Here is a 27765-nt window from a genome sequence, read left to right on the forward strand (position 1 = left end):
AAGTTCAAACCATAACTGCTGCCAACCCCTGACATGCCGCAGGTTTGAACTAGGACAGAATAATTAATTTTCATTTCTGAAAGAATGTGCAAAACTTGTTAAACCAACAAATAAAATATTGTTACAATCTTCTCTATCAGGCCTTCTGTAAACACTGCTAAATACAAAGCACATCTAACACAAGAACTTGACAACAAGAGTTTCAAGTGACAATGTGACTGTTTAATGACAAATACATCAACACTGAACACTAACTTCAAATGTTTTAACACAACAGAACTGCCTACTAAACGCTACTAGTCTCTCTAGTTCATACAGCTACATTCTTGAGGACTCACATGGTACTGCATCGTCCTTACTGCCTTGCTGTCCTTGACTCAACTGTCCTTTCTTACTCATTGTTTCTTGACCATAAAGGTTTTTGATCGCTTGACTATAACACAGGTCATATTTGCATGTACTAGCAGTAATGTCCCTTGTTCAACAGCCGTTGACCTGTGTGATTTGCCTTAGTCTCATGTGTCAGTAGGTCATACACACATTAACCCTATAAGTCTGACACTGGAGTTACAACAATATTATGTAAAAAATGTGTTTTTAATTAAGACCATACAGATATTTCATTATCAGATTTAATGTTGAAAATTATGTAATGGGAATATCTTAAGCAGAAACCTAGTTAACCCTCAACATCTTTTGTTTTATTCTAAGGAGATATAGTTTCAATTAATTGAGTCTATGTCCTTGATCCTTTTTTTTTTTTGTTTGACAGAGGCTGCCAGAGTACCAAGTGGCCCATGAGCGGTCTGTGTACAAAGCCATAGCAATAATAGCAGACACCAAGAAAGTTGTGAAACTGATGGACATCGATGAGCTGTCTGAGCTTAGAGGCATGCAGAAGCCATCTCCAGACATTGAAGACCTCATGTCTACCATCATCATGTTGTGTAAGTTTTTCTAGTACAATTATATTACTGCTTTGGGATTTATTATTTAAAACTATCATGAAATTAACACAAGTGATATAATTTACATATTGTTTAGAAACAAAATTGTCATTCCAAATTTTTAAATATTTTATTACATAGTAAAATCACCCAGTGCTGATCTCACTTGGCAAAAGGGAGCTAAAAGATTGATGGCAAATCTAGAAAGGTAAACAACAGTTTTTTTAAATAGCACACTATATTTTATTACAAATGTTTACAAACTAGCGTCTTCTTTAAAAAAAATAATTGTTAATATTAAGTCTATTTATTTGTACATTATTCTTTTCTTTTTTTAGATTTATTGAAGAATTGACTACATTTGATGACTATGACCTCCCAGAGTCCACTCTAGTCCTTGTTGAGCCATATTTGAAGAAGCCTTCCTTTGATCCTGAAGTCATTGCTCAAAAGAGTGGCAACTCAGCCTGTGGCGCCCTGTGCAGATGGGTCAGAGGAGTTGTTGGGTTAGTTTGTAACTATTTTCTGAAACTGAATGATAAAAATCTATAATAAGTTTTTAGTTAGTTTTCTTTAAGATCTGTCTGACACTAAACTTTTTGCATTGCCTTAGTCAATGTCAATCATTTTATCCAGTTTTGCACATTGCTTTATTGGTCTCTTTCTGTCTCTATTTTCAATTAAAGAACAGCCCTGGGATATATATTTTCTTCATTTGATTGAAAATTATGGTATTTATTTGCTTAAACAAAAGTTTATAAAATGTATAACAACTTAGACATAATGTTTAACAAGTGAAGAAGTTGCCCGGTTGGGATTTATTAGTTTTACATCCAAAAGTGAAGGTATTTTCTTTTTTTTTTATAGCCTTAATAACAATCACTTAAAGGTTATGGTGCTTTCATAGAGTCTTATAAAGAATTAGTTGTGTCATGATAACCACATATATTATGGAATAAAATTAGCCCTTTCTATTTGCCTGCTAATTAGAATTAAATTGTTGATCACTGTTAGCACTTTTGTTTATTTAAAAAAATAAATGCACTGACTAATCTTGCAGTACATCAAAATCAAAGATTTTATATTTCATTAAGTACAACGTCTATTTCATGTGATTAGCTACCATAGGATCATGATATCTAAAGTGAAGCCACTGCACCAGAAAGTAGAGGAGACAACTCAGGCTGTGGATACAGCTCAGCACAAAATGAACACACTAGAGAACAAAAGAAAAGTAAGTGAATCTCTCCAGGGGGCGCAACTAGGAATTCCAATATAAAGTATTTTAGAACTATCAAAAGCTAAAATTATTTAAAAGACCTAGGATTTTTGTTACGAAAAGTCGATTCATAATGAGGAATTTATTTACAAAAAAAATAATTTTTATTTTATTTTATTTTAGCTGTTTATTTTTTTAAAATACATATAACATTTTTAATCATGTTTCTTACGTGGACACCATTGGTGTATAGTGAGATGAGCCTTTTACAGAGGAATACCCATATTGCTGATTTTATTCCCAAAGTTTCTCAAAACTTTTTCACATTTGTAAATAAGTGTTTTCTGATGGTCATTCATTTCATTTCCTTCTGTAACATAAGTGCTCAACTCACATTGTGCATTTTTCTTGTCTAGGCTTTAGAAGTTAGACTCTCAGATTTGGCCAGAGCCTTTGAAGAGGCAACAATAGACAAGAATGAGCAAGAAGAGAAGACAATCAGAATGAAGAAAATGCTGGACACTGCTGGGGAACTAAGGAGAGTTAGTACTTGTATCTTTAGAACATCATTTATCTACAGGGCTGTAATTGTAGGGTTAAAAAATGCAATATTTAAACCAAGGAGAGTTAGTACTTGTATCTTTAGAACATCATTTATCTACAGGGCTGTAATTGTAGGGTTAAAAAATGCAATATTTAAACCAAGGAGAGTTAGTACTTTCATTGTTGTAAAATTATTTATCTAAAGTACTGTAATTGTAGGGTTAAAAAATGCAATTGTTAAACTAAGGAGAGTTAGTACTTGTATCTTTAGAAAATCATTTATCTACAGTGCTGTAATTGTAGGGTTAAAAAATGTAACTGTTAAACCAAGGAGAGTTAGTACTTTTATTGTTGTAAAATTATTTATCTAAAGTACTGTAATTGTAGGGTTAAACTGGTTAAGGCGCCAGTTACTCACCTCCTGTTAGTCGGACTCAATATCTGAGCCACACATTATTAAAAATTTAACACTATCCATCTGTGTTACATCTACAGTTTATAAGCATAGACCATTAGTGTTATACCTGGATAGTTGGATAGTTTATAAGCATTGTCCATCTGTGTTATATCCACTACTCTTAACTTACAAGAAATAATTTAATAACTGTTTAAGTAATAATTATAAGGCTTGCCTTCAAGTTATAAGATTAAGGAAGAATGCAGTGTTACATGTGGCTACAAATATTTAACGAATGCTTGAGTATATAATATCATCAAATATTATCTAAGACATAGCCCTACTATCATCAGATACTGAGTGGAGAGAGAACCAGATGCACACAAATATTTGACTGCTATGAGAGAAGACTGGAGTCAGTTCCTGGGGGATGTGCCATGGCGGCTGCCTTTGTGACCTACCTGGGACCTTATCATCACAGCTTCAGGAGACTTATGCTGATTGTGCAGTGGCCAATGTGTTTGAAAGAGAGAGGCATTCCCCTGGTCATAGACAGTATCGACGGGCTCAGAGGTGTGTACGCATTTGCATTTTAAATAATGGTGGGATGTGTGGCTGAGAGGCTGAGTACACGAGCTTGGCCCTGGCTACCTATCATGGGGGCTCAAGGTTCATCACCCAACTCAGAGTTGTGTTTATTGCTTTCCTCAAGGCAGCACAGAAAACCTTCTCCCAGATACCCCGTCTCCCCACTGGTCCACAAATGAGATTAGACCTAAGCACTCTGAGCATGCTATAAGCATAAAAGCACTATATAAAAGCTTTCTAAAAAAAAAATGGTGTTGACAAACTATGTGGTATTCTATACTTCTTAGAGTCTTCAGATCATTAGTTTGAAGTTAAATTAAGTAAGTTGAATTACTTTAGGCCCTTTTAACCATTTCAACAATGCAATCACACAATTTTCAGAAACAAATCTAGTCAGTATTCCTCATTTTTTAATTTCTTTATCACCTATATGTTATGACTTTGTCTGGTTTTCAATCTTATTACCTTGTTATTTTATACATTTCTAAAAAAAAAATCTATCATAAAAAAACATACATTTCAGAAAAAAAAACACATAACTTATATAACTGAGCAATAATACTTGACTTGTCAGTCTAATTAAAAGTTGTTACTAAATGATATTTGTATTTTTAAAAACTACTAGTAGTATTCTTTGTCTCTTTGGGCAATTAAAAAAGTTTGGTTTGTTTGAAAAGATTGTTCTTAAATTTTACAAAATAGCACCAGAAATATTTTAATTGATAGGCATGATTTTTTAAGACAAAATAAAAACTTCAACAGTAGAAGATTTATTTTTTTTCTTCCAAGACCTAAAAAAATATTTATCTAGAAATACCTATGGTGAAAGTTATAGGTTTTTATTTGCTAGCATTTTGATTCTTTCTTATTTATGTATTTATTTCTTTTTTATTTTAGTACTTTGATCTAGATCAAAATATTAATTACTTGATTCCAGGTTGTGTCTGTGATTGGTCCATCCCACAGTTGAGAACTGCATCAGGGGCCAGTAATTTGTATGGATTTGAAATTGATTATTCTGCAGTACTGAGTCAGCCCCAAGAGACAGAGTTGAAAAGTCAGGTAAGTAACAAGATTAACTTCAAGCAAGAATTTTCTTCAATGACAGTCATTTTTATGAGTTTATTTTTAAGAAACAGTCATCATCATATCTTCAAATAACAACACAAATTTTAGATAATGTGGAAGGTTATTAGCTAGGCTTTATAAACATGTATTGCCATGTAAGCTATATTGGCTTTAAATATTTTTCTTTTGGAAATATACAAAAATACAACTAGTTTTGGCTTCTGGGTTGGGAGCAGGGGCGGACTGGGCATCTAAATCAGCCCAGGCATTTCTATTCAATCAGAAATATAAATTGCATATCAGATGATGGGCATCCAATTATAGGCCTACCTGTCCTAAAAATCATTATGTTAAGTTTGAGTATTGATAACTCTACACATTCATACAGTGAGCTCTATATTTTATAAGAAATATAGACCTTATGTTGCTTTTTAATCACTCTGTATGTAGCCCCTAAAAGGATGAATCCTACTAGTAGCACTGTCTACGGATTTAGGCTATTACATTATTTCAGAAAATTTGTTACATTAAATAAATTAGTATTACACAAGAGAAATTTTTTTTAAACATGACGCTTAGAGGACACCTTTTATAATAGAATATTATAAAAACCTTTAACAATTTAATACATAGTGGCATCCATGTAACCCTTTTGCTGGCCCTAGCAGCCCATCTAGATACCAGCCTACCAGGCATCTGCCCAAAGGACAATATAGCCAGTCTGCCCCTGGTTGGGAGGTGGGGTTAAAAATGTTATAATCAGAAAAATAAAATGTTGCTGTCCATAATAATTGTGTATATTTTATTTTACTACTTTAATCTGCAAGCAGTTCTAATATAAATCACTTGACGTAATTATCTTTTTCGAATGTCAGTAATTTCTAAGATAAGCTGCACATTTAAAACATTTCCTATTTGTATTGTTTCAGGTGCACCAGGAAAGTGACCAGGAAGCAATTGAGAAAGATGATGAGGAGAAGGAAGCCGATGAATCTGAGGATAGACAGAAGGAAGACATTGAAGAGGAAAAGTCTGAAGTTGAACAGAACAAAACCACTGAAGATTTGGATAACAAGCTGACTGTGGGGGAGGATGTATCAGCTGACAAAAAGGATCAGGAACAAAGAAAGTCACCAGGTACGCAAACTAAAATGTTCTTATAACCTGTCTTAGGGTTACATAAACTTCGGGTATTTGGTTTAAATACTATTGTTTCAACCCCTACACCTCAGATGTCTGTCCCCTCTCGCCACCATCCACCCTGCTCACTGTTACCAAATGATTGTTTGTTTTTTGTTGTAAATATATTATATTAAAACTAATAGTATGTAAATGTCCTGAAATTGTATTACAGTTGATTCTTGATAGTATGACACTTTATCATCTGACACAGTAATTTGACAAGAGGCTGATGTTTACTTATGTAATAAATGTATACTGTAGTACACATATTTGAGGAATGTAGGTTGGATTCAATTGTAATTTAGTACAGTATGTGAAAGCTGAAATCATATGTTTGTAATTTTTACATCAATACATTTTTCTTTTACATCTATTCTTTACTTTATACCCGTGAAGGAATATTTTATTACATAAGAAACAGATTATTTAAACTCTTTGAGGTACCCCTAACCTTTGATAATCTGATATTTTTGAATATCTGACATTTTCAATAATCTGACAGTCTTCCGGTCTCATAACCATCAGTCTATCAAGAGTCAGCTGTACTTGTATCTTTTATTATGTACTTAAACATGTTATGCTTGACTGTACACTGTAGCTCAGTCCAATAAAATGGAACAAGAACCTAAAAATGAGGACAAAGTTCAGATGTCAGATGATCAAGGTGAAGGTGAAGAAGAAAATGCCAGGTACTAGTTGAAGAAATTTAAGTAAACCAAAAGTCTTCTTGATTAATATTTCATTTAAAATATGTTTTATAATTCTACTTGATTTAAATATCAATATTTCTGCTCCACAAATGAAAGTGAGGCACCCAATGTAGAAGAGGGTCTGTCCATTGGCCAGTACAACAAGTATGTCAGGTCCCTTATTAAACTCTTGATTGGAGAGTCTGTCATCAATGACTGGATTGTGAGAGGTTGGTGCATTTCAAAAGTTCTTTTTTCTGTGTAATTTGAGAGTTAATATTTTTCTACACAAATAAAAATATTCACATATTTAGCATATTTTCCTCTTTCAAACCTTGCAATCTATAGGGCAGATGATGTTAAGGTCATCTGTTTTTTTGGCCAACGGTTAACAAGCAAGGTGTCCTGTGGCCAGCACAAGGACCAACCAGCCTTTACCTTCCCCAACTAAAGTCAGGTACCCATTAGAGTTGGGTGGACTCAGAAGCGCCCTAAAAATCTTAAAATTCAAAATCCTAATCACCAAGATTTGAACCCAGTATGCCAGGTTTGGAAGCCAAGCACTTAACCATTCAACCACCGTATAGCATCAGATCAAATATTTTTTATGGAAGAAATTAACAAAATAATTTAGTAGCTTAAGATAATGATATTAATTCCTTGATCCATATGTTAAAGACTTAAGTCTCTGAGCCATGCAAAGTCCAGTATGGGGATTCAACCCCACTCCCAAGTAGTTACTAAGTGAATGAGGGTGGCTAGTCATTTAAGAAGCCTTTAATTTTATACCTCCATTGTCTTCTTGCTAAACTTTGGGTCAGAAAGATTTAGGGAAAGTTAACTCTGAAACACATTTTATAAACCCGTTTTAACTGACTTTGTATTAAACTTGTATGTAACAGATTTAAAATATCTCTTTATAGACTTTGGTCCCTTGCAAATAGAGAATGCTGCCATACTGTGTTCTAGTTGGCAGAGGCCACCATTAATGATTGATCCAAATGACGAGGCTTCTTACTGGCTGGGAAGTTTGAACAAACTCATGAACAAAAATAAACTCATATCACTTGACATGGAGCACAAGTAAGTTGAATTGATGTTCTGCTTAGTTGCAGTGGAACAATTCATTTTATTTTTGAACAATATGTCTTTTTCAATTTGGTTATTATTTAACTTTATACATTACCTGCATTGAATTACAACAATATTTAATGGAAGCATTTCAAGCTAATTATAGGCTTTCCCAAACACCAGACTACCTCTTTATTTTTCAATGCAATTGAAGACAAATGATGATTCCTTACCGCTGTAAGACCAAAATCTCAAAAGTGGAGTATAGTGAAAATATACCTTTTAACCTGTTAGTGACTTATTAAAAAATGTGTACTTTTTGTTTAGTTTCATTTAAATAACAGTAGACCATCACAACATGTAATTAATAAGGCAATCTATTAGAAAAGAACTTACCTATACTATATGTAGTGTAAAGCAAGTCTTCCATAGAAAAAATCTTACCCCAACATACCCACACAAGAAAACAGGAGACCCCATATTTGAGAATGTCCTCTTCAACATGTTACTGTTGATGGTTGCAATATCAAGCTGTATGTTTGCTTTCACTAGTTCAGTCTTCTTAAGTTTGCTTGCCTGTACATTATGCCCATCTATGGAGAGTTAAATCCAGCTATTTCATTGGCATCAAACATTTTGTAAGGACGTCCATAGCAGCATTAACTTAAGTGGCCACCTCTTTATAACACAGAGTCCATTCTTCATAAGGAATAATTTAAGCCTTGTTTCAAGATGATAACTGCACAGGTTACAGAATAATTTTGCATTTTATTTTTAGTGGGACACTAATTATATTGGATATATTTTAACATAGCTATAAGTTACAATTTCTAATGGTTCTTCACAGACATTCATTATATTGGATATATTTTAACATAGCTATAAGTTACAATTTCTGATGATCACCCACAAATTATACAATTTCCCATGTTATTATTTTACTTTAAGGCAATTAAATTTTAACCCTAAGGCATTGTAATTCTGTTTAAACTTAAACATCAATTGTTTTTTTAATTAAAGATCTGAACCACATGTGATGTCATCTTTGGAAAAGGCCATTACCAAAGGGAGACCAGTATTGCTAAAGAACCTCTCAGATGCTATTGATAATACTATTATGCCTCTTGTGCATCACAGAAACACTTCAGAAGACCAGAACTTTGAAGATGGTAATCTTGTCTTTGTCTTTATTATCAATTTTAACTGTATTATAATAGTTTTATTAACAGCTGTAATAATCATTTGTTTTTGGAGTGTTTCAATGTGAAGATGTCTTGATGTTACAACAAGATTGTTTTGATCAGATAATGCATTGTTGTAGATTTCTATGTTCAACAATTACTGAACACTCAAATAAGATCGTTGTGCCAGAGATTTAAATGAAAAATTTAAACAATGAAGATCTTTCAACAATAAATACAACAATAAATACAAAGCTTTAATTCTGGAATTAGGAATCTCTTGAGTAAAGTACACAATGTACAATAAAATTATACAAGTTAACTATCCTTGTTCAAGCTCTTAACTACTAGTTATCTTTACAACTCACTTTTTCTGTCATTTCCAAATCTTTTTATTCCTTAACCTCGCTCTGCATTTGTGAACAAGCCATGCCTTTCACCCCGCTAAATCTTCACTCCTTTTATTGTCATGGAATTTCTTCTGTTCCAAGAAAATTCTACTTGCTGCAAGAGCCCATTGACAATCAACCTTGATGTTGCTATGGAGATGGTTGCAGAAAACTAAGAATAAACTTAGCTGCATAATCACCATAGCTTTTTAGTTTAAAAATCTTAATTTTTTTTTATGGCATTTATTACTTTTTATTGTGATTAATTTAATCACATTCAAAATCAATATTGTTTGTTGCAACAGAGCCAAGGATGATTCTGTTTTGTGGTCGCCGCATACTCTGCCATCCCAACTTCCGCTGCTATCTCTCCACCCATCTGTCAAAACCAAAGTTCAACCCAGTCACAGCATCAAGTGTCACCTTAATCAACTTTGGCGTTTCACATGACACTCTGACAGAGGACCTGCTAACCCGGCTCTTTGCCCGCATCAGGCCTGATCTGTTTGCTGAAAGGAAAAGGGCCCTTAAGAATCTGCAGCTTCAAAAGAATACACTTTATAGGTAAGTGCAGACTCTTTTAATAGTATTCCTGAGAAGGTTTTCAAAGACTGAGAAATGTAAACCTTTTCTTATCCTAATCATTTCTGTAATTTTATTATTTATTAAAGTATTTTGGAAAAATTGACATATTGCTCCTTATTATTTCCTAAAAGCAGAACCCAAAACATGTACTTTATGGTAAGAGGGGTGGGATAGGTGCAATTCATACTCCATTTAACAATACTTTTGTGTTTAATTTTTTAAATTTTTGTGTAATTAAAAATACTTCAATAATTTCTCTTAAAGATCTAATTTTTAAATCAAAATATGTTTTTAACATTTTAATGTTTTCTCTTTTTCACCTACACTTTAATTACATCGCCTTTTAATTGTTGTTGGCTTTTTTTACCTTTGACCACTGGGGTAGTAATTTGCATACGAGCAAAGTGACTCTGGACCAGAAGAATGTTTTTTTTTGACATTCGGATGGTCTAAAAGTTAAGTTCGCTTAGTGCGTTATTGCTAGGCGGTGTTGCCGCTTCCGGGGTCACTGGTTCGAGCCTCAGTCTGCGCAGTCCCTTATTTTCGTAGCATCTAATTCTCTACTTTCTCTCTTAAAAACTTGGTCCCTGGTGCTATTCATGTATGTTTAATATATGTATGTATCATAATTGTTGTTGGCTGCCTGTAGTCATAGAACAAATGTGGCTTCGCTTCTCTCTGTGGCTATAAAACCTTATTAAGGTTAGAGCTTCAGATATGAATGCTTGGGCATTAACTTTGTGCAGAGTATTGTTCCCACACAGCAAGCTCTCCACCATCTTCATTGAGCTGTTGGGTTCTAAAAGTATGACCTAGAGAAGCACAGCTTGGAATTTGAAGCCTCAAAGTCTGTCAGAATGTAGCACTGAGCACCTAACTTTTAATTAGCCTTCATTTATCAAACACGATTTTTTTTGCATCTCCATTCTTTTCATCCAGATTTTCAGAAATTGTCAAGGACCAGGTTCTAGCAGGTGGTCAAGAAGCAATGCTCAGTTCCCCCAAAGCTTTACAGTTCATCACCAACATAACAGAAGCCAAATTACAGGTAAGCTTTGAAACATTTCCACATTTTTTTGTATAAGTATATGATATGAATTTGTTTGATGTATGTTTTGAAAGACTTTTTACCATCCTTGCCTACATGTTGTTAGGCACTTCTGCGCTGTGTCTTACACAGATAAGTCCAACGGAGGTAACAATCAAATAATGAAATCAAATAACACAGACGAAAGGCCACAATATAAGTTAGTTAACACTGATAGTGAATGTTGAACAAGAAGTTTAATAATAACAAAGGGAACCATTGAATGTCATCAAGCTAAATCTCGACATCTTAAAGCCTGCCTCTCTCTAAAGCCGTCAAAAGTAGTCTGTTTACATTTGCTATTCTTCCTCAAATCAGTCAATTTTTTCCTAGTTGCATCATTGTCTAAGTCTAAAATTTCCCTTTCAATGAAACACATATCTAATTCCTAATTGTACCATAATGATGTATAAGATATAACTATAATTTGTATTTATAAATGCTTATAATTTTGTAAGTTACCCAACCTTTTATTTTTCTTAGTTATCAACCTACATTTAAGAAACACATTTTTTTCCCACAGCTTGCAAGAGAGCTTGCTAAGACTCAAGAGATTTTAGATGACCTAGACATACTGAAAGATGAATTTTACCCAGTAGCACGCAGGGCATCTCTGATGTTCTCTCTCATGCGCTCCTTGGAGGTAATTTACCCAGAGTACAAGTTTACCCTGAAGTACTTCCTGGAGCTGTTTGATGAAGCTGTGGGTGGGGAGTTTCCAGCAGAGTTCTTTAGTGAGGAGCAGTCTGAGGTGAGTGATTTTAATTCTTCACAAGTGTTTAATATCATTATTAAATTGACTGATAAATGTGTATACTAAATTAAAGCTAAACATATAAAGTTAGTAGCCATAGAATAAACATATAGCAGCAGCATTAGAGAAAGTGGTGAAGAAAATGTAATGCAAAATGACTCCAGTCAATCTACTTCAGAGGCGCAGTAGCTGATTGGTAAAGCTCTTGGCTTCCGAACCAGGGATCCTGGGTTTGAATCCTGGTGAAGAATGGGATTTTTAATTTTGGGATCTTGGTGTCAACCCAGCTTTAATGGGTATCTAACATTAGTTGGGGAAAAGTAAAGGCAGTTGACCATGGGCCACAGAAACAGATGACCTTTACATCATCTACCCTAGAGACCACATGAGCTGAAAGGGGAACTTTACCTTACTATGTTGTATTTATGTTGTCTTTGTTTTTTCTGTTTTGTTTACCCCAGGTTGAAGAAGAAGATGTAGACTCCATTGAAGACAATGATAAAAGGAAAAGAATTGGAAGCGTGGGATCTCAGACTTCAAACAAAGAAAAAAATAATGGTGAGAATTAAACAGATAAAAACTGACTGGTTATCAAAAAAGATTGATTTCATCATCACTATGTTGTGTTAAGCATTTTTTTACTTTTTAGCATTGTTTCTTTTTTAATAGTTTCTTAAATTTGTATATGTTGTCAAGAGGTAAATGGAGTCCCCAGTTTTATCATGACTTATCTTTATAGTAGTTCAGGCTACTATAATGATTGGTCACAGTTTAATGCAGTCAGATCAGATACACTGAACAATTAAGTTGGTCCATTAGGTTTGGCTTTATGAGCTTTGCCTGTTACTTTTTTACATAAACTTTAAGTTGATAATTTTCTAATATAAACCTCTAATTTTTATTATATTCCTTAAATGTTGCTGAGCTAAGCTATCAGTGTGGAGAAGAACATTAGCATTAGTAAAAATACTAGAATATTTAACTTCTTAGTGATACTTACTCCAGTATTACAGTTTTACAAGACCATGATTCTTCTTTTGTTAATGAAGTATTCTCTACATTTCTTTGTTACACTTGATGATTAAAGTATAAAATAAAACTTGTTTAGGTGACAATCCAACTGAGGATAATGAAGCAGAAGCTTATGGAGAGAAAAATAGTGAGAGGCAGGAGCCCACTGAAACAGAAGGTAAAATTTTAAGTTATCTCTGTATTATAACCTGATGTTAGCTTCTGCATTAGCAGAATATCTCTCTTGTTTGCAGTTATTAAAATACACTTTCAAGACCAGGGTGTTTTTCTAAAAAGTATACTCATTTTAGATGAATAATTTAACAGGTATTGTGTGATTAGATATGTGAATGCTGACCACTCTAACGACAACGATGCTGTTTTATCTGGTTCCTCAATACTCCAACCCACATAGGGAACAAAACTTTTAATGTGAGAAATGGTGGATTAAATATAATAAAATAACAGACTGCACTGACCAGGGCATGAACTAGTAACTCTTCAATACAGCAACTCCACCTAGCAGCAATGGAATTCCAAGCAAACTAACCATTAGACCATCAAGATATCCTTAAAACACCCTTCTTATCTGAGGCATTTGCAAGCCACCCAGATATCAACAGTCACTTGCCCTGCCCCCATCTCATCTCACCTGTCTTAATCAACAATTTTAACACAGCCAACACAGATAGCCGTTATGCATGTATTAATTAAAAGCTCTATTGTAACTGTATATCTCTCTATAGAGCAATCAGACAACATAAATACACTACATATAGAGGCTTCAGTGAGTAGGTAGCAATTAGGCTGTAAATCTAAATACAAATGTGAAGCTTAGTGCTGAAATAATGAATAATGCATACATATATATATCCTTCAAATGATCTTAAAAATAACATGGAAAGATAAAGTGTGTAATACTGAGATCCTCGCGAGAACAGGCCTTCCCAGCATCTTTACGGTTCTCAGGCAACGCCGCCTGTGCTGGCTCGGACATGTTCGCCAGATGGAGGACAATTGCATCCCAAAAATCATTCTGTACTGGCAACTTGCGTCTGGCTCAAGAAAAACTGGTCGCCCCCACCTCCGTTACACTGATATGATAAAAAGGGATTTAAAATCAGTGAACATTGATACTGACCATTGGGAAGACATAGCCTTAGATCGCACTAGTTGGAGAGAGATGGTGACCAAGAAAGCTATAGAAAGTAAGAAAACATGGGCCTCGATTCTTGAAGAAAAGCATGCCACAAAGGAAAATGGCCAGCTCCTCTATCACCAAAGCAAAAGCCACCTTGACATGCAATATATGTGGATGGGAGTGTCTCTCCAAAATAGGGCTCCACAGCCATATGAAAAAGTGTTTGAGATGAACCATAGTCATTTCACGACTGAAGGAGGCCAATGATGATGATGATGCATTATTCATTATTTCAGCATTTATATAGGCAAAAGTAGGAAATTTTGTCCATAGTGCATAGTGAAGCAGCAGAGAAACAAATCCCTTTGAAATAGATGAATATTTGCAATCCTTTGACCCATGACACACACTGAGAAATGTATATGGCCCCCCCAAAAAAAGTTGTGCACCATTGAACATAATTAACTAAAGAACAATTAAGTATGTACAGTTGAAAGACAAAAAAAAATGTTAGTATCATACTTAGGTATTATGAAGCTAGCACATTGTTTTTTCCAAGTCTTTCACCATAATTTGGCTGCCTGATCATTTGATATGTGCTCTAGACTGTTGTTTAGATGGTCCCAGGTTTCGAACCCTCATTGCTTTCATCCTGCAAGAGTTTTAGGCTAGGATGTAGTAATCTTCCAACGTTAAGGAACATCTGAAACATAAAACAAATATTTATAAATAGCTTGGGAGATATAAAGGGTTTAATTTATTACAATCATTTGCTCAACTTTCTGGCATTTAAGTGATCAGATGAAACATTTTAATTTTAGTCTTTAGTATAGTATTTAATTAGTATTGATTTATTTAAAGAATCCCTATAAGTTAATACAATTTATCATTATTAATTGGTTTATTTAAATAAGGTAAAGTTTGCTGACAATGAGCTGTCTTTATATTTACTTCAAGGTTCAATAAGTACAGGTGCAATCCAAAAACTGGTGCATGGATCAGAGTCAGATGATCTTCCCCCAATCGAGATGCCAGATACTGTGTCCTTACCATCAGTTGGTGTAGAATACAGTAGCTATACAGATATCAAAGTCCAGCAGTTGATGGACAGCATGACTGGACTGATTTATCATAGAATCAAGATGTAAGATGTTATTTAGATGGAATTATATGTTATTTTTTTGTTTGGATGATATAAAAAAATAAAGTTCACCATATAAACTCACCACTTTTTATTACTCCAGTTGGTGGATTTAACATATGCACCCCTTACTTACACTTTTTAATAGCTCACATTTGAAAACAAATATTCTCATATAATTCTACAATTATTACAGTGCAGTTTTTCAAGATTATAGGCTAAATAAGGATCCTTTAGATTAGATCATGATAAATTAAGTAATGGCCTATGAAATATAAGTCTTTAAGCTAAAAATTAAACTGCATTAGATAATGTTGTATGTGATAATGGTTTATGAAATAGAAGTCAACAGTGACATGAGAAGAATAAACTTATGCTTTTGTATCTGAGATTTAAAAAATATTTTGTTTACTTTTATGGTGTTTTATTTAACCAGGAACATGAACATTCTTAAAGATACTGCGAGACCTAGCTTGATTTGCGCATCTTTCTATTTCATTTTATAAAATTCTTTCTTGTATGTAATAGATTTATTTTAATCATCTTCACACCTTCATTGAGCCCTTAGTCTTTTGAACTATTAGGACACCACACAAGATCTGTTGACCATCTTTCTCCATTCCTCTCTTTCTTTTGTCTTTAATAAAATCTCTCAATAAGTCTTGTCCATTTTTGTATGTTGTCTTCCCATTGCTTTCTCTTCTTCTTTTTCCTGGTACTGTTCCCTGAAGGAAGTTTTTATGTGAGCCCTGAGATCCTTGTGATGTGGTCATAGAGTTTTAGTTTGCTTTTTTTTTTTGACACTAGTTAGCAGGTCATTGTGATCAGATCACTGAACTAATCCTGTCTCTAATCTTTTCGTTTGTGTTGGGGCTTTTGTATGTGATACCTTGGATCTTTCTGTAGCATCTCAATTCCATTGCTAGGATCCTCCATTCTAGTTCTGCAATCATTGTCCAAGATTCGCAAGCATATAAGAATGTGGACATGACCAAGGAGTGGCAACAGTCTGATTTTATGTTGAGGGCTATGCCTCTGTCTTTTCATATTATTTTGAGTTTTCCAAGTGCTGCTGTAGACTGTGCAATTTCAGCCAGTAGTTCAGGTTTGGTTCCTTTTTCTGAGACAATAGCTCCGAGGTATTTGAAACTACTAGCACTTGTCAGCTTTTCATCTCCAATACTGACGTCCCTTTCAATGCTCTGTTGGCTATTGGTCCTTATTTGTGTTTTTTTTTCAGCATTGATTTGTATACTATATGCTCACCACCAAGTTCACATTATAGTAACATTATATTAAATAAAAAAATTGCACCTTATATAAATAAAATAGGTTACATAGTTTTACACTTTTAACATTTTATTGTTATGCACTAAATATTTTAAACACTGTCTTAATGTTGTATTTTGCTGTGTATCCAGGAGTATGCTTGAAGAAGACCTACTTTTGTTCTCTACTATGATGTGTCTGCACATCAAGTCTGAGCTAGGGGAAGATATCACCAGTGATGAAATATCTATGTTTTTCATTGGTAAGTTATGCCTTTTTTTTTCCACAATGAATGCAAACAAATGTTATCATAATTTTGTTGATATGACTCTTTTCTATTTTGCAAATTATAGGAAACCCTGGTCTTGAAATGCAGCTAACCTTGTCAGATTTTGACTGCAATGCTGATGTGCCAGCTTGGTTGTCTAAAGAAAAATGGGAGGACATTTTGGCTCTTTCTGTCCTTCCTGGTCCGTTGGATAGCTTCTGTGCAGAGTTTGCCACCAACTCAGAGCAGTGGAAGGAGTGGTATCAAAGTTCTTACCCAGAAAAACAACAACTTCCTGTATTTGTAAAGAAAACTGAGAAAATGTTGGATGAAAAAATAGATGAAGAAACAGAAAAAAGAAAAGGTTAGACGAAGTTCTAAATTTTACATGTTTTTCATTTTCTTTCTATGTAGAAATGTTAATTTCAAAATGTTCATTCCCTTAGAATATAGATAAACATACTAAAAGCACTATTTAATCATGTTTGCTATATAAATATTGTTTTGAAAATTTTGCTTACAAAAGTAAAACATATTAAAGCTGAACTTTTCTGACCGATTTCCATTCCTTTATTACTACTTAATGTCTTTTTAATAAAATATATGAAAGTGAATTAGTTTGAAAATAAAAACAGTTAGCATCACTTCACAAATAATTTTAACAATTCCTGCTATAAGCTTGCATTTTCTTGATGGGTATTATGATGAAATAGTTAAAAAAGCAAAACACAAACTGTGTGGGTTGATGGTTATTTGAAAATAGACTTTAATGTTGTTGTTTTTTTTCAATTTGACAATTTATATATAAATTTGAAAAATAGAAACTACCTAACTGGTCATAGAGTGAAACTCTGGTTTTGACCAAAATAATATTTTTTAAAATGTATCCATCTTTAAATTAAATTTGACCTACGTTTTTTGTTTTTTTTAATCAAAACACGGATTCAGCAGGAATTATTGCACTTGACTCAAATATGTTCAATACAGAATAGATAGAATGATAAATGATAAACCTCTTTCAGCTTCATAATGTAGGAATTGTTTTTAAATCTCTTTTTTATATTACTTACTTCAAGAAAAAACAATATTTTTGTTTAGCTAGTGCCTAGAAACAAGAACTTCATTAAAGTTAGTAGTGTTGTTTTTTTACAGTGAATCAGAGCAGAGCTGATGAATCTGGTAACCTCAATGATTTTCATAAGCTTCTTCTACTAAGATTGTTAAGGCCAGATCGTATCCCAACAGCACTTACTGCTTACACTCAGCGCCATCTGAACAAGTTTAACAAAGTTAAATCTTCCAGCATCAATGAAGTTGTATCTGACGCTAGGAAACTATGGGGTGTCCTGATTCTTCTCCCCCAGTCTATTGACACTACATCTGGCCATCCAGCATCCAGACTCAAACTGACCTTGTCACCTGTTGATAAACTAGTGCAGCTAGCAAAGGTTTGTCAAATATATCTATATATATATATGGTGTCACTTAGTGGAAAGTTTTGAATTGAACAAAGTTAAGCTCTCTAAAATGAATCATTTTCACTAAATTGATTCCACATTTTTGAATTTCTTTACTAAGTGACTGATTTATTTACAATTAGTAAAGTAAAGTTTCCCTTTCAGACCTTGCAATCTGAGAAGGTCATGTGACATATAATTATACTAAAAAACTTTTAATGAAAATATAAATTACTGATTGTATGGTGTTCAAATAAGCAGATCTGAATAAATTTTGTTCAATTAGAAAATAATAATGGGTCATTATAATGGGTGGAGGTGCGGTAAGGGAGTGGTAAAGCATTTGGCTTCTGAACCGGAGGTCCTGGATTTGAATCCTGGTGAAGACTTATATTTTTAATTTTGGGATCTTTAGGGTGCCTCTGAGTCTCCTTAGCTCTAATGGGTAACTGACACTTGCTTGGGAAAAATAAAGGCGGTTGGTCACTGGCTGGCTACATGACACCCTTGTTAACCATGGGCCACAGAAACAGATAATCTTAACATCATCTGCCCTATAGATCGCAAGGTCTGAAAAGGAAACTTTACTTACTTACATTGTAATGGGATAAAGGAGCATACCTATGCCTATGATTTAAGATATTTAGTGTGACTCTTTATGATTATTAGTAATAGCTTCTTCTTCGTTCATTAGAGAGGATTTAATGCTGTAAGCCTGTAAGAAGTAATTTTTATTTTCAGTCTGCCAACGTTCCTGTCCAGCATGCTCTGTTCACTGAAGGCTCTGGAGTCTCCATAGAGGAGATGCTTGATGCAGCTGAGAAGAACAACAGCTGGGCCATTATTGAGTGTGTTCACTTAGCATCACAGCAGATGATAACAAAATTGATGCTCCAGCTTCAGAGAATCCACAACAGCAGAGGTAACTTTTTGGAAGCTATCACTTTGATCTATTCATTTGAATACTCAGAAAAGTTAGGCAAACTATTTTCCAATTTGGATATTGAAAGATGTTGGCTTCCATCAGTGGCTGAACAACATTGCGTAGAACACTTTTTCATGTGACTTTAGAGCCCTATTATCTTATCTTATCTTATATAATACAGACGTTACTTCAAAAAAAAGATGATTACGTCCTACGCATCATGCATTTAGTCATGCAAATTTACCAATGACTTAAATTCTGCCAAGTCACTGGTTTTCCTGGTTAGCTCAGGCAACCCATTCCATGCTCTAATAGCACTAGGGAAGAAGGAGCATTTGTACAAATTTGTCCTAGCATATGGGACGAGTAATCTGCCTTTATCTTTGTGTCTTTCAGAGTATTTTATTACATTTTGTTTCTGTATTTGAAGATTATTTCCCTAGTTTGAAGAGACATTCCTGTCTACATACACATGCAAGCAAAGGTGATGTTTGCTTAGTTGTAGAACAGTGCTTCCCAAATGTTTCATGTGGGTCTAAATAGGTGTTCCACAGAATGTGTGAAATGTTCTGTTAACCCTTAAGACGCATGTGGTAGTTTAGCCTCTAAACATTAGAAATTGTAATTCCATTTTGTAAGCACTCTTGTAAAAAAGCTCAGCACTTGAAGGGTTAAGGAAAAAAGTTAAGGAAACTCTGCTGTAGAGTAACCAGACATTTTTTGAAAGAACACAAACAGAAATTATTATGAAATGGGCAGAAACTCTTACCTGGAATAATAGAACTGACAGGCTGAGTAAGTGTAGAAAAATGTAGCTATTATGTAGTGGTCAAAGGCAACTTTCAATTTTTTTAAATGATCTTTTTTTTTGACCTACGAAAGTAAAAAAAAGTTACAGTACACTGTTCAAGAAAGTTGCGGTGGTTGAATGTTCAAATGCTTGGCTTCTGAACCGGGGTCCTGAGTTTGAATCTTGGTGAAGACTGGGATTTTAATTTTGGGATTTTTAGGGTGCCCATGAGTCCATCCAGCTCTAGTGGGTAACTGACAATTGTTGTGAAGTTTTTTTTAAATTTTTGTTTTGTTTTGTTTTGTTTTGTTTTTTTGAAAATTTTAAACTTTCTCCAATAATTATATTTGATAGTTTCAGAAAAAAATGGAGAAGGAAGTAACTTTTGTGTTTGGCTAACAGCTCAAACTAACAGTGGTTTGCCCCTTGTATTGATTGAGGTAAAAACCTTATTACAGAATCACATTACTTAGATAGCTATTATTTTGTCTACATTTCTGAAAGACATTATCTCCTTGTAAGATTGTTTTTAATTCTTTGAAATCAACAATTTATTTTTTTGTGTGTTGCTTAACTAAGTCAGAAATAGCTGCCACTGAGATGAGAGAAGTAGCCAATCTATTGCTCTTTTTACAAACTAATATTAACTTACTCTGTCTGGTAAAAAGTTTTACACATTATTTCTTCAACACCTAATCTCAGATCAAGCTAAATTTTGACATAATTATCTCTTTTACCTGGCAACACAAGAATCAATTAAAAAATTTACCAATTAGTTAATTAACTATTGGTAATTAATTATTTTGTTGGGTATCTTGTCAAGGGAACGAAATTGTACTTGACTGAGGTGGTCATATAAGCTGAATTATTCCCTTTTATAGGTCACTGCTTTAAAGTAAGCTCGAAACAAACAATAGATAAATCTATACAATCTCACTAGCAACTCACTAGTAGAATGGTTAGAGTGTCAGCTTGAGTCATGAGTTCAAATTCAGGTCATTCCTTTTTTTTTTTATAAATGCTTTTAAAAAAGAATTATGGTAAATTTCACCCAGATATCCCCCCCCACTTTCCCAACTGGTCCAGATAAGTGATAGGATCACAGCACAGTGAGAAAGCTAAAGGCATTAAATAGCGCCAAACAAAAACAACTGGTAAAAATATTTCTTATTCCACAGATGTATTGTTATTGGTCTAGATCTATTACAAACTTAATTACAAGACTGATCCAAACTATTTGATTGTATAAGCTCTGTTGTTGTTGTTTTTTTATTTTATTTTTTTTTTAATGTTTTTCTTGTTATCCCCTAATACATATGGTAATGGTAGAGGAAATGTTAACATTGGAAAGTTAAACAAGTTGACTTTGTTACGCTGCTATATTTACTAGAATATTATTGAATAAAAATTATATTTCATAAGTGTATTTATATTTTTCAGAATTTGTTCAAGATTTCTTGGAATGCTTTGACATCATCTGCTGAGCCAAAAATATTTGAGGAATCTAACACTGAGACTAAAGGAGCAGAGAAAAGTATGACACAGTTCAGTCCCTTGTGTCCTGAAACCTATTTAAAGACAGGTAGGTCTACATTATTTAGTAGGAGATCTACGATAAAATATAAAATGAGTATTATATAGAAGTTTCATCAACATCTTTTTCTGCTCTCAAATTTTATTGCACATGTAAATGATCTTAAGTTAGGTTGTATTTATTTTGAATAACAAATGTAATATTTCACTCAAAGGATGGCTGTCTAGGTGTGGCATGGACTCTGGACTGTGGTCTTGAAGGACCTTGCCCACCGCTATTCCCTGCCATCCTGAAGAAACATAGGAAACCTGCAATCATAAAATGAATCATAATTTTATACTTTTTTTTTATTATTCGTTGATAGGGGAACTTTACTTTTTCACTGTTCATATTGATGGGACAAGTTATAAAGAAAATCAATGTGTTCAATTGTTTGTTTTTGACAGCCATTGTTTCTACATTATGTCAAATCTCTGAGTCCTACAAACAACTGACTGAACAGTTTTCCAAAGTGAATAAGACTTTGGTCTATGGTGTAGCCCTCATACACAGCATCCTCATGGCTCGACAACTCTATGGAAGTGTGGGTTTGGCTCGATGGCATCCATTCTCAGTAACCCAGCTCAACAATGCATTAGATGTCATTACATCAGATGTTTTGAGATCAACTGGACAATCAGAACCTTCTTTGCAGGATCTTTGTCATGCTGTACCTGCAGTAAGTTTGTAGCCTATACATGAAACTTCATATTAATTTTAGCTCCAGTATGTATGTTTGTAATGTTATCACAACGCCTTGAGCCTACATTTGGTTTGTTAATAGCGCTATATAAATTAAATTATTATTATTATTATTATTATTTCTTTTCTATCTCATTTTTTTAACATTTTATTTCTTGACATGGGATAATTTGCCCAACAATGCCAATTATTATGTCATGTTAGAAATTTGTTACTATCTTGTGACATTTATCTATGATTTGAAAACCTTTTTTTTTACTTTCACTATCAATAGCCCTATTAGTTTAGTTTGATTATTTATAATGATAGAGTAACAACTTGACATATTGAGTTTATAAAATTATGAAACCTGATTACTTTTTAAAATTAGTTTACTTTTGTTTAGCTATTAATTGATGAAGTTTAAAACAAAAAGAATTTAATATCAGAGCTAATTATTAGACAGAGCTGTTCTGACCAAAAAAATAAGTGGAGATCAAGGAAAATTATGTTTGTTTAGATGTTCTGTAATAGATACTCCAAAACACTTTATCTTTGTTTTGAACTTGTATTATGACATGTTTAAATTGCCATGTTAAAAAAAACAACTCATTTAGGTACAATTGATAAAGTAGCTACTAATGACAGTATCAATCACAAGAGGATTCAAATACACTAATTCAAATAATTATTTAAGCTTAAATGTAGTGTTTTTCTAGCCAGGAGATTTAAAATGGAAAATCTATGCACCTTACATACCTACAATTTGTATGAGATCAGGTCAATAGTTGTTTGCCAAGGTTACATATGGCCTCCTTCAGTCGTGAAGTCACTGTAGATCATCTCATTCAAATGAGATGAATGCCTGGGCATTAGCTTTGTTCAGAACAATGTTGCCTACATAGCAGTTCCCCCCTCTCCACACAGCTGATCTATCCAAAGGGTATAACAACATTTTATATCATGAAATACTGGTATAGTTTAACTTAGCTTAATTTGCCATTTTAATGTTTTAAAAGATAAAACCATGACTTATTTTATTATCTATTTTAAAACAAAGAACAATTTTCTTTCTTTTGTAGATTTATTGTGCAATGATATCTGATGAACAAGACCAGATATACATCAACACATTGTGTAGGAATATCCTAACTGCTGTCTACAAAAATCCCCAATCTAAGATTCAGCTAGGTTCTGCCTTGATTCCTGTGCCACCAAGTACTATAGGTAACCTGTTTTAGCATGAAAATGTATTTTTGTATGCTATGTTTTATTTATCTGGCTGCCTTGAGCTGTTAATGACTATGTTTCATCTCTTAGAACTAGGATGAGATGTAAACATAGGCATTAGCTGTGGTGACACCCTTACAGTTTCTCCTGTCTATGCTGCTGTTGGGTCCAAAGAAACAGCAAATAACTGGTACAATTTGATATCAGCAGTGTCGCAGAATCTGCCAAAGTGTGTGGGCTACAAGCCTACCAAGGGTCACTGGATCCTGAGTTGATATGATAGAAGTGTAGCTAATCAAGATTAACATTGTCATTGCTGGTAGTGACAATGGTTATTAGCACTCTTTTATATATAAAAAGCTTCCAACTGCATGCATCTTACAAAATCTCTGAAAATCATTCCAACTCCTGACCTATTATAGCTGCCAAGTGTAAGAAGTTTAAAATATCTTGCACAGTGCCCAAAAGCACTTGCAAAGTCTAAAATGATCTGAAAAGACAAAGACATAGCCATTGTAACAAAAATCAGACTGAAGTGCTCCTTGATTATGACTGCATTCTTGGATACTAACTGCAGAGCTAGAGAGGAGGATCCTAGCAATGGAACAATAGAAAGATACTAGATGCATCACCAATTAGTAGATTGGAAACAGGATCACACATGCAATGATGACCTGCTGACCACAGTCTATAAACAAAAGTAAAACTTTATGATGATATCAGAAGGTCCTCAAGCAAAGATCTTTTTTCAGGAAACAGTACAAGGAACAAGAAGAAGAGTTAGACAATGGGAAGATAACATTAAAGAATGGATGGGTCTGTCATTGAAAGAGATTCTAATCAAGGCAAAAGACAGAGAGGAATTGAAAAAGACAGTTTACAGGCCAAGTGTGGTGCTGGTCAACAGGCTATTATAAGCTTCAGGTAGGAGGGGCTCATTAGCCATGGCTTGCTACCCACCTAGGAGAAAGAAAACCTCAGCTGTCTTACAGCTATACCCAATCATGGGAAAGGCTTCAGGAGTCAAGCCTGAGGAATAATCAGGAGCCGGCAACCCTGAGGCAGTTTGCAGCACCCAGTGCTATACCCTGACAGAGCCTGCGATGCCTCTGACTCCAAACTATATTGCACTAGCTGCATGAAAAGGGGGGGAACTGATGTGTGGGTGACATCATTTCAACCACAGCTAATGCCCAGGCATTCATCCCATTTCCATGAGAAATTGTGACTGAAGGAATCCATAAGGATTAGGTGAAGATGAAGAGGATTATTATTAGGGCCACAAAAGAGTTGACACATATGTTAAGATATATATATACTTGACTCTTTCTCTCCTAATTGATGATACCAACGTCGATTCGATCCCATTAAATTAATTTTTGGTTTTTATAAATTTTAATTTTCCTCTTTAATTCTACACCAAAATAAAACATTTTCCGATAAACAAAAAAGTTATTGAAGTTTAATCAAAACAGGATAGCGAAATACAAATGAGGAAAATGAATGATTCCATTGGAACATGGAAAATAATTATGGAGAGAAAGAGTTTAAAATGCTTTGAGTTGTTGATTAATCTATTTCAGATGTGATAGAAATGGCTGACTGGTTTGAACAATATGTGAATGAAGAAATCAATCTCTCTGTCTTACAGCTCAGCACATCAATAGAAAAAGCAACCAATGAGTCAAGGTATGCTCTCTTCATTATATTAGTAACCTCTGATGGGTGCCTGTTCTTGTCATATGCAAGCTGGACTGTTGTTTAGTTGTCTCAATGGTCCTGGGTTCATTCCCTGTCCATGACAATCCTGGTTTCCTGCAGGAGGTTTGGGCTCTGAAGGAACATCCAAAACATGTAAATCATTTTTTACAAATTCGTATTTTAAGATGACAATAATTTAACACCACTTGAGATGCTTTTCTCAAAAGCTTATTTTAAAGTGGGAATCAAACAATAGGATATCATGTTGGAAGATATGTGGATGAAGTCCATTGCTTAGCAGGGACTTCCCAGTGTAAGATAAAGTTATTCATAAAATAACTTCTACAAAAAGTGATCTTCTTGCATCATTCTTGTACTTGTACTGTACTGCTATGAAAGATTTTAAGATCATTAAATTCAAACAATTGTACCATCATTTTGTTCAAGAGTTTTCCAATAATTTATCTATATCATTACAGACCTATGATCAATTTGTTTTATAGTTAGTCTAAGTCTTGAACATAAATAAAACAAAAATTTTGAAAATATCTTGGTTTTTTTTTCTTTTTTTTTTTTTTGGTTAGCTCGGCCAAATTTTTGTCAAGGCTAGAGCTTCTTGCAGAGACTCACAACTTGGACTCAGGTGTGGCACCATCTGCTTCCACCTCCAATATTGATGTGGCCAAGTTGCGATCAGCATTAGATATCTGTCAGGAGAGGTTGCCACCACTGCTAGAGCTTGGGGATGTTCCGCAGCTGATGAAAGCCGAGTACGACTTTCCTTATCATCCACCTAGCATTATAAGCATGAGCAGCGCAGAGAGTTCTTTAATGCCAGAGAGTGTTGGTTATGTACTTCTACAGGTGATTACCTTTTACTACAGAGTATTCTATGTCATCATTATTAATTAGTCACTAGTAGGAGTCAAAATTCATTAAGGATAAATGGTAAAAAAAAATGTACAGTACCTGTATCCCCAGTTCCAAATTATTGAAGTAAAATAAATTAAATCCAGTTAATGGAGCCTCTGCTTTATCAGCCCAGCCACTTTTTTAAACAAATTCCTAAAGTACTAAAACATTTTGTAACTCATAATTTGTTGGTTTAATCAGACTAGCTAACCAAGTGAGGAGAACTCTGTAGGTTATTAGGTCAGCTTGTGTAAATGTAAAAAAAAAAAAAACTAATGGTAAATATGGGTCAAGAATTTGAGTGTGTCAGACCAAAATATCTGGAAGGACATGATAAGATATTGATTTTAACAAGTAGGCAATATTTAGAAACACTTCAAAAAGATTCACAAAAAGGATAAATACAAATTTTGCAACAATCCAGAAAAGTCTTTTTGTGACAATATAAAACAATTAGAAAGTAAAGTGAATCTATCTGGGTTATTGAATTTTGTTCATTAGTTATTGATCTCCAGTATTTTCAATGTGTTTCATTTATTATAAAACAATAATATTTGTCATGTCAAATTATTTTACATTATTCATATAATAAATGATTTTACATTATTCATATAATTTATACAAGTGCTTCATGTTGTACATGTATTTATTTATCACTGTAGTAATGTTTTATTGAATTGAGTTAGAATATATTAAACTCAAGAAAAATAGATTCTACATTGTGTTTAAATAGAAGCATTCCCAAACTCACACATTCTACATAATTTTAGAGACATCTCTACTTCTGACAAATAACATACTACACTGGTCAAAAGGCACATTTCTTATTCCATATTTTATGGCTAGTAGTGCTTTTTCTTTTCTAATGCCATTAGAATATGGAACATGTTTCCTGTATCAGTTAGTAAAATCCATTCTTTAGTAGGCTTTAAGAGTATGACATTTATACTGTTGTCTTATGTTCTAGGAATGTCTGTGGATGAACACTGTCCTCTGTCACATCAGACAAGAGATCCATAACTTAGATGGTAATCTCCTTGGAGGCTCTGGGGCACTGCCTAAGAGGTTGCTGCCAACTGTGCTGTGTTTGCAGGAAGAGTTTGTGCCTGTCAACTGGATACACCCCAACACTCAGCCTTGTACACATTCTCTGACTTCATGGCTTGATGGTATGGAATAAGATTAAAAACTTAAATTTAAAATAATATTTTAACTAAGAAATGAAGAACATCATGTGATGGCTGCCTGGTCACATGTCATGCATTCGGGACTGTCTTCTTGATGGTCTTATGTTTCAACCCCGTCCACCGCCATCCACCTACAATCATGCTGGCAGGGTATGAACCCCAGACCATCAAGATGACTGAATGACAGTTCAGCTGACTTACAGCAATACCCAATAATCCCTTACCCAGAGCAATAGAAGTAGTTGTGCTAATTTTTAGTTTTAAGCACCGCTAACTAGAGGCTTACATTCAAAATTTTATACAAGCTATGAAGTTTAAATTTTTTTAGGAAAATAATCTAGTATTATAAAGTGTAATTCTTGTACAAGGCTTTTTTTTTTTTTAAAGAAATGTCAGTATTTGTGCTTTTTATTAAGCCATTACATCCTATGAATCTTGCTCAGAGCCTCTTTTTGGGTTCTCTGCCTCTTTTTAGATACTTTTTTTAAGGCTTTAAGTCTATTCTGAACTATTATAGTGAACTGAGAGTTCAGCAATTAGCTTATTTCCATTTATCATAGACCTGAATAAGAGACATCAGCAGCTCAACAGATGGGTGAGGAGGAGCATGGTGCCCAAATTTGTGGATGGACAAATGACAGAGAACTGTACAGTGGCCAGGGGTCATCTGACCACAGTCTGGCTGGGAGGTCTGGTCAACCCTCAAGCACTTCTGACTGCTTTGAGACAGGAGAAGGCCATTCTTTCAGGAGTCAGTCTCCATGATGTGAGTTCAGAGA

At 34.0% G+C, this 27765-nt stretch overlaps 1 protein-coding gene across 2 annotated transcripts in view; it reads left to right on the plus strand.

The window, feature by feature from the left end:
* The window catches only part of LOC106055129 (uncharacterized), a 100077-nt gene that overhangs the window by 65365 nt on the left and 6947 nt on the right, over positions 1 to 27765 (plus strand). For both annotated transcript variants that reach the window (XM_056010084.1, XM_056010085.1), the window contains 30 exons: positions 773 to 947; positions 1089 to 1155; positions 1286 to 1453; positions 2067 to 2181; positions 2583 to 2708; positions 3460 to 3679; positions 4632 to 4756; positions 5692 to 5899; positions 6543 to 6633; positions 6751 to 6863; positions 7557 to 7716; positions 8725 to 8873; positions 9580 to 9838; positions 10799 to 10907; positions 11470 to 11697; positions 12162 to 12258; positions 12809 to 12889; positions 14810 to 14996; positions 16415 to 16524; positions 16616 to 16894; positions 17683 to 17978; positions 18729 to 18909; positions 20057 to 20142; positions 21143 to 21284; positions 21683 to 21954; positions 23039 to 23183; positions 24770 to 24875; positions 25472 to 25751; positions 26767 to 26968; positions 27547 to 27752. In XM_056010084.1, coding sequence (XP_055866059.1) covers positions 773 to 947; positions 1089 to 1155; positions 1286 to 1453; positions 2067 to 2181; positions 2583 to 2708; positions 3460 to 3679; positions 4632 to 4756; positions 5692 to 5899; positions 6543 to 6633; positions 6751 to 6863; positions 7557 to 7716; positions 8725 to 8873; positions 9580 to 9838; positions 10799 to 10907; positions 11470 to 11697; positions 12162 to 12258; positions 12809 to 12889; positions 14810 to 14996; positions 16415 to 16524; positions 16616 to 16894; positions 17683 to 17978; positions 18729 to 18909; positions 20057 to 20142; positions 21143 to 21284; positions 21683 to 21954; positions 23039 to 23183; positions 24770 to 24875; positions 25472 to 25751; positions 26767 to 26968; positions 27547 to 27752 — 4983 coding nt within the window. The remainder of the gene's footprint in view (positions 1 to 772; positions 948 to 1088; positions 1156 to 1285; positions 1454 to 2066; positions 2182 to 2582; positions 2709 to 3459; positions 3680 to 4631; positions 4757 to 5691; positions 5900 to 6542; positions 6634 to 6750; positions 6864 to 7556; positions 7717 to 8724; positions 8874 to 9579; positions 9839 to 10798; positions 10908 to 11469; positions 11698 to 12161; positions 12259 to 12808; positions 12890 to 14809; positions 14997 to 16414; positions 16525 to 16615; positions 16895 to 17682; positions 17979 to 18728; positions 18910 to 20056; positions 20143 to 21142; positions 21285 to 21682; positions 21955 to 23038; positions 23184 to 24769; positions 24876 to 25471; positions 25752 to 26766; positions 26969 to 27546; positions 27753 to 27765) is intronic.

The sequence above is a fragment of the Biomphalaria glabrata genome, chromosome 14, assembly GCF_947242115.1.
Source record: "Biomphalaria glabrata chromosome 14, xgBioGlab47.1, whole genome shotgun sequence".
Lineage (NCBI taxonomy): Eukaryota > Metazoa > Mollusca > Gastropoda > Planorbidae > Biomphalaria > Biomphalaria glabrata.